Raw genomic sequence first — 7,540 nt, forward strand, 5'->3', positions numbered from 1 at the left:
CCCTGTTCTAAGGCCCCTCCCACCTCTGACATCCTCTGTTCTAAGGCTCCTCCCCCTTCCCCCACTCCCCCACCTACCTTTATGTTACAAGCAGTGGCTCTCTGCATAGGGGAGAGGCATGGTTGAAAGTCAAGGTGATTTAAAAACAAAAGCTCTTCACAGTTTTTAAATTATAAAGGACTAAACACATGAGGGGCATTATTGCTACTGATGAGAAGGAACTAAGGACGCTCAGCATTGGTTACCTCCTGTGTATTCTTGTATACATCTTCTACATGCCATACACACATACAGCTCAGGACTGAAGTGGATCTGGGGTCAGGAAGACCCGAGTTGAAATCCTGCCTCATATCCCTACTAAGCTGTGTGGCCCTGGGAAAGTCATTTTAACTTCTGTGTGCCTCAGTTTCCTCATCTGTAAAATGGGAATAATAATACTGCTACCAATAATAATCCTAATAGCAATATCAGACAGTACTGATCTCCTGGGTGGTGGTAAGGATCAAATGAGATAATATTCGTAAAGCACTTTGTAAACTTAAAAGTGCTCTATAAAATGTTATTACCACTATTATTACTACTATTCATATATGTGAATATATATGTTGTCTCCTTGTTAGAATGTAACCTCCCTGAGAGCAAGGATTCTTTACACTTTCTTTGTATTCCCAATACTTAACACTGTGCCTAGCATACAGTTGGTACTTGATAAATGCTTGCTGACTAGGTGATGAGAGTATTTTAAGGTTTACCAAGCACTGCCCACAAATCCACGTATGGTGGGGAGTGACGTGCTATCCCCATTTTACAAATGAGGAAATTGAGGTCTAGAGGAAATAATTTTGAAAGGAAAAGGTCTATTTTGCATTCTGGCCGGGGCAGGCGTCATCTAAACAAATCAGTACCTGGCTTCTAGTCTTCTCTTCATTATGTGACGAGGCTGGCTGACTCATCTCCATGATATATCCAGCCCAGACCAGAGGGTTGCCCCTAGAGAAGATCTGGGCCAGATCAGTGCCCCTCCTTGGCATCTGCCAAAGAGCAGGGGGGAAATCAGACCTCAAACCTGGATCTGAGAAACTTAGAGAGAAGAGAATTCTGATGTTGTTCCACTTTGGACTGGGACTCATCCTGAGAAGCAGCATGGAACAATGCAGAGGGGATTTAGTTGGAAAGATCTGAGTTCAGATACTGTCTCAGACACTCACTGGTCACTTTACCTCTATCTGCCTTGGTTTTCTCATCTGTAACAATGAGGGGGACCCTGAGTTCCATGCTCCCTTGGGTCTCTTTCAGCTCTAAGTATACAATCTTAATTCCATCTAGTCCAGAAATTCTTTTTTTTTTTGCTTTTTTGGAAGGCAATTGGGGTTAAGTGACTTGCCCAAGGTCACAGGCTAGTTTTTGTGTTAAGTGTCTGAGGCCACATTTGAACCCAGGTCCTCTTGACTCCAAGGCTGGTGCTCTATTCACTGAACCACCTAGCCACCCCAAGTCCAGAAATTCTTAAGCTTTTTGCTGTCACAGACCTCCCCCCACCCTTTTCAGAATCCTGTTTTAAAATAACTGAAGGGAATGCCAACTTTCAGTAGAAAGCTAATAAAACTGAAGATGTCATTTTTCCCCATCTGAATTCAAGGATTCCCTGAAATTAAGAGGCTTGTGGACCCCAGATTAAGGACCCTTGGCCTAGGAATGGAAATAGCAAAGTTCTTCTTCATTGGAATGACATCATGGGGTGATGTTTCAACTTGTGCGTAAACTGGATTATAGTGAGGCAGACAATTCTGAAGTCAGAGGCCATAGGTTCAAATCTTGTCTCTGACATCTACCACGTGTATGACCTTTGTCTCTCTGTGCCTCAGTTTCTTACTCTGTAAAATAAGATAGTGCAGAGGATAGAGCACTAGGTTTGGAACCTGAGATATTCATCTTCCTGATTTCAGATCTAACCTCAGACAGTTACCAGCTGTGTGACCCTGGGCAAGTCACTTACCCCTGTTTGCCTCAGTTTCCTCATCTGTAAAATGGAGAAGGAACCAGCTAACTACTCCAGTATCTTTGCCAAGAAAAGCCCAAATGGGGTCACCGAGGCAGACATGATTGAACAATAACAACAAAAATAAGGAGGTTGGACCAGCTGGTTCCTGAAACGTCATAGAGCTTTAAAATGACAGTCCTAACAGCCTCTTCTTTTCTAGGGCCTTGCTTTTGGGCAGAGACCCCTAGCACTGAATAGAGGGCTCAGTATCCATGGGCTTGCAAAGCAACCCAGCTACAGCAAGCTAGGTGATGCTAAGAATTGTAACCAGTTACACCTGCAGCCTCTGTTCCTGGATCCAGACACAGGTTCAAACATGGGGCTCTGGATCCTGCCTCTATCCTTCGCAGGAAACTTCCTTCAGCACTAAGGAAAAAGCAGAGCGAGACAAAGCGAACAGCACACATCGGGAGCCGTCAGCACAGGCAGAGCTAGAAAGAGCATCCAGGCTTAGCAGCCAATCACTGCCTTAATTATACGCCTCAGTGTCAAACGCTGGTGGATTTGGAAAAGGTTAATTCTTAGTCATAATCTCGAAGGCACCTTCCAAAACATCCAGCTCGATTTCCTCAATTTAAAAATGGGGAGACTGAGAGTTGGGGGGGAGGGGAGCTCCTTGCCTAAGGTGTCACAGGTGGCACAACTCAGGTCCTCAGCACAGCACCTAGAGTCAGGAAGACCTGAGTTCAAATCCAGTCTCAGACACTTACCAGCTCTGTGACCCTGGGCAAGTCACTTCACCTGTCTTCTCAACAATAAAATGGGAGTGATAACAGCACCTACCTCCCAGGGTTGTTGTGAACATCAAATGATTTTTAAGCAGTTGGCACAGTTCCTGGCACACAGTAAGCAGTATATAAATCTTAGCAACCATTATTGCTATAATTATGTTCTCACCATTGTGGTAGATAAAACACTAGACTTATAGCCAGGAAAACAGGAGTTCAAATTCTGCCCCAAATACTTAACAGCAACATGACTCCTGGCAAGTCACTTCCCCTCTGCCTCTATTTCCTCATCTGGAAAATGGGGGTAATAACAGCACCTGCCTCCCAGGGCTGTTGTCAGGACAAAATGAGATACTGTTAAAGTATCCTGTGATACTTAAAGTCTTGTATCAATGCTAGTATTCTGCATTAGGCTAAGTTTTTCTTTTGAAAAGATCACAGATTCAGAGCTGCAACAGATGTTAAGAGGTGATCTAGTCCAGACTCCAATTTTTAAAATAAGGAAACTGAGGTCCAGAGAAGCTGTGACTTGTCCAAGGGCACGCAGACAGCTGATAGACTTGGATCCAAAGTCCCCTCCTCCTTAGGGGTCACTGAGTCCCATTCTCCTTCACTGACAGATGAGGAAACTGAATCCCAGGAAGGCTAAGTGACCCACCCAAAGTCACAGGGACAATATAATGAGATCCAGGGGTTCTCTCTTACTTCTAAGATCAAATACAAATTCTCACTTGGCATTTTGTTTTTGGAGGCAATTGAGGTTGTGACTTGCCCAGGGTCACATGGCTAGTAAGTGTCAAAAGCTAGATTTGAACTCAGGTCCTCCTGACTCCAGGACCATTGCTCTGGTTCCAAGCTACCTCTCCAGCCGCATCCTACATTATGCCCCTTCTCGCAATCTTTGGTCCAAACTGATCTTCTTGTTTCTAACATGCTACTACACTCCATCTCCACCTCCCATCACCACGCCTTTGCCCTGGCTATCCCTCTTGCCTGGAATGTATTCCCATCTCACCTCTATGAGAATTCCAATTTTCTCCAAAGTTCAGCTCATATGCCTCCTTCTTCAAGAAAGCCTTCCTGGTCTCCCCAGCTTCTTGTGCCCTCTCTCCCCAAATTCTCTTATTTTTTTTTTGGTATATATATATACATATACACACATACATACATACATACATACATACATATATATACATAATATATATGTGTGACATTTATTATATATTATATATCCTATGTAATATATATTTTATATAATAGATTATATATATATATGATATATGTTATGTACACATTAGCTCCCTCATGTTAGAATGTAAGCCCTCTTAAGGGCAGAGATGACTTCATTTCTGCCACTGTATCTTCAATGCCAAGGGTCATATACAGAGAGGTAGAAGGGACTTAGAGGGTATCCTTTTCTTCCCCTCCCCACTTTAGCTCAGACTCTGCTCCTCTAAGAGTCGAGCTTTCCCACTGGTTCATCTGGAATCAAGACTCATTCCCAGGTAGTCTCCACACCATCCCACTGAACACACTCCCTTCCCTCCCCATAGCACTCTTTTAAATGCTGTCTTGCCCCACTAGATTGTGGAGGACAGGAACTGTCTTGTTTGCTTGTATTTGCATCTCCAGCCCTTAGCATAATGCCCAGAACACAGCAAGAACCTGGGAAATGTTTTTTCATTCATTCATTCATTCATTCATTCATTCATCTAGTCCAAGTCTCTTGTTTTCTAGATGAAGTCAAAACACCAGATGAGGACAGTGGCTGGCACATAGTAGGTGCTTGAGAAATGCCTATAGATTTATTATTGATTTATTTTGTTATATGGTTTATTCTTGTTATTAGGGTGTAAACTCCTCAAAGGCAGACTTTGCTTTTTGTCTCTATATCCTCAATGTTTAGCATAATGGCTGCTCCACAGAAGGTACTGGGAAATAGGGACTGGATCTGTGATGGATATAAGGCACTCATCTACATACATGTATAATGAATATATACACACGTCTTTGTATATACATGCATATATAGATTATGTATGTGTGCGTGCATGCACACACATGCACGCACACACACGCACACACACACACTTCCTATCCAGTAAGGTTGAGGACATCCCTACCAATGTAAAGACCTCTGCAATACACTCTAAGAATTGACAAGAGCACTTAAAAGTTAAGTGACTTATCCAGGGTCACTGTGACTACATCAAATTATTGGTTACTGTTGTTATTATCATCTCCATAGGGTATAATTTCCTTAAGGACAGGAACTGTTCCACTTTGTCTTTGGATGCCTAGCACTCAAATCAGTACTGGCACAGAGTGGGCATTTAGTAAATGCTAGTTAATTTGCAGATCAGTAGTGGCAAAGCCAGTATTCAAACCCAGAGCCCTTGACTTCAAATCATTCTCTCTTTTCACCGGTCCAGTCCAATCTAGAGCTGTAAGGGACCTCAGGGGTGGTCTAGTACATTGCCTTCAATTTGACAAATGAGGAAGCGAGGACTCTGAGTGAAGGGACTTGTCCAACATGACAGGGGTGGCAAGGGTTCCAGCCCAGGTGTTCTGACGCCATATGCTGTATTCTTTCTCTGAGCAAGCAACAGATCTAAGAGCTAGTTTCCTAATTACCAATATAATAAGGCTCCCTTTTCCAGACACATTCACTCTGCTCTAGCTTCCCCCACCCCCAGCAGGGGAGGGGAGGAGTGAAGGCAGAAGAAAAGAAATCCAGCAACAGGTTCTGTTCTCCAGATGCCAATCTCTCTGCCAGTCTGGCAGCACTGGCCTCCACAACCATACCATGGGGTTGAGGGGAGGTACCAATGTCTCCAGCTTTCTCATCTAGTTCCCCCCACCCCGCCCCGCTTCCCCTAGGACCACACCTAGCACCCAAACGGAGAGCCCATGCAGAGGCATCCTATGTAGGAGGGATCTCAGCTCCTCATTAGCAGTCATCAGACAAAGAAACACTATAATAAATAATAATAATAATAATAATCAGAGTATGGATCGGTTTCATCCAATGGTGGGGGAAGCTGGTGTGGACTAAAGCCCACATTCACATTCTCCTGAGGGAAATCCAGCCTCCTCAGCCCAGGCAATGATGAACTACCCATCTCCCCAGGTTACACAGCCAGGGAAGGTGAGGACACAATCAAAGGCCCCAGCCCACCTCCTTACCCATGGCTTTGAGGGGAAACTAGAGAAACAGATGGTTTGCTGTTAGGTGGTTGTACTCCATTAAAGGAAGAGGAAAAGCTGGCAAACCATCCTCTTCACCCAACAATCCCCACAGCTGGAGTAGAAGGGCCTCAGAGGGGGAGGTTTGGGGAGGGCTGGAGAAAGTCTGTGATCTGGACCTAGCCCTCTCTAAATCTCCAGCTGCAGGAGGCCAGCACCCATCGCCCTAAAGCACCTGGGTCGGTGAGCCAAGCCAATGGAAGCCCCAGCGCACACACCCCTCCACTCCCCGCTGATGACAGGAGCCCTACCCAACACAGTATGAAACCGCCCCCCCCCGCGCCCCATCCCCAAGCAAGTGCTTGTCCAGATATACAGCCCCAGCTCAGGCCCCTTGCCTCTGTAAACACTCCTTCCCAGCACCCCAAGGTGCTGCTACCTGGAACACTGACCCCTCCTCTTTCCCTACCTCCCACCTCCAAATAAACAAACCCACATCCAGATGTGCCTCGGCAGCTGGTCGTCATCATCTCCCCCTGCCCCAAATAAATCACCATCCAGCTGCGGTCCCTCCCGTCCCCGTACATCTGGCAGGAACCTCCCCCCGCCCCTCACCAGGGGTCCCTCCGTAGCTACCTCCTTCTTGACGGTGCGCAGCAGCTTCTGACGGGTCTCTGCCTCTGTGGGGAGAAAGGAGGGAGGGGGCTGGGTTAGGGGGGTTTCGGGGGCCTGGGGCGCTCAGGTGGGCGGCTGCCCTCCCCCGATCGCGTCCTTCTTTCCTGCCTGCCTTGCGTACCTGCTGGAGCGGTCGCCATGGCTCCTCTGCCCCGGTCTCCGTCTCTGTCTCTGTCTCCGTCCCTGTCTCTGTGTCTGTCTCTCCTCCCGGGGTGGCTCCTGGGAACTCGTCTCCAGCTCCCACCGTCTTCTCTGCAGCAGCAGCCCCGGCAGCAGTGGCGGCGGCGGCGGCGCGGGCGGAGCCTGGAGCCCGGAGGGAGGGTGCAAAATGACCGCTGGTCGGCGTCCGCGCGACGTCAGACCCTGGGCAGCGGCTGGGGCCCCGGTACCCCGCCCCTTTCTTAAAGGAGCTCAGGGTCCGAGAAAAGGGGGCTAGCTGGAGAGCTGACGCATGGTCCTTTGAGAACGTCTAGTGCAAGGATAATAAGATCTCGGATTCAGAGGAGGGAGAGACCTTCGAAACCACGGAGACCGACCCATTTTACAGTTGCAGAAACTGAGGCCCAGAAGGTCCTGGGATCGTAGATCATGGATCTTAGAGCCCACCTTATGCAACCACTTCATTCAAGGATAAAAAAACTGTCACCCAAGAAAGTGAGGTGAAGTTCCCTGGGTCACGCAGCTAGTAACGGATGCGCAATTTGAACCCTGGCTTTCCTGCTCTGCTATTTATTAGCTGTGTGACCTTAGACAAGTTGTATAACCTCTCTCAACCCCATGGGGCACACAGCAGATGGAGCCCCAGGGAAGACCTGAATTCAAATCCAACCTCGGGCACTTAGACTAGCCGGGTGATCCTGGGCAAGTCACTGCACCTCAGTTTCCTTATCTGTAAAATGGAGGTGATAAT

General features: G+C 47.1%; 1 protein-coding gene across 2 annotated transcripts in view; it reads right to left on the bottom strand.

Annotated features, from left to right (window-relative positions):
• SGSM1 (small G protein signaling modulator 1) overlaps positions 1–6,913 on the bottom strand; it is a 109,313-nt gene extending 102,400 nt beyond the window's left edge. For both annotated transcript variants that reach the window (XM_069081907.1, XM_069081908.1), the window contains exons 1-2: positions 6,752–6,913; positions 6,592–6,635 (exon numbers count right to left, since the gene is read on the bottom strand). In XM_069081907.1, coding sequence (XP_068938008.1) covers positions 6,592–6,635; positions 6,752–6,770 — 63 coding nt within the window. In that variant the 5' untranslated portion in view covers positions 6,771–6,913. The remainder of the gene's footprint in view (positions 1–6,591; positions 6,636–6,751) is intronic.
• Between the last annotated feature and the right edge of the window lie 627 nt (positions 6,914–7,540).

Source organism: Petaurus breviceps, unplaced genomic scaffold, assembly GCF_028583685.1.
Source record: "Petaurus breviceps papuanus isolate PSGF00001 unplaced genomic scaffold, PetGlider_PUasm1.0 99, whole genome shotgun sequence".
NCBI lineage: Eukaryota > Metazoa > Chordata > Mammalia > Diprotodontia > Petauridae > Petaurus > Petaurus breviceps.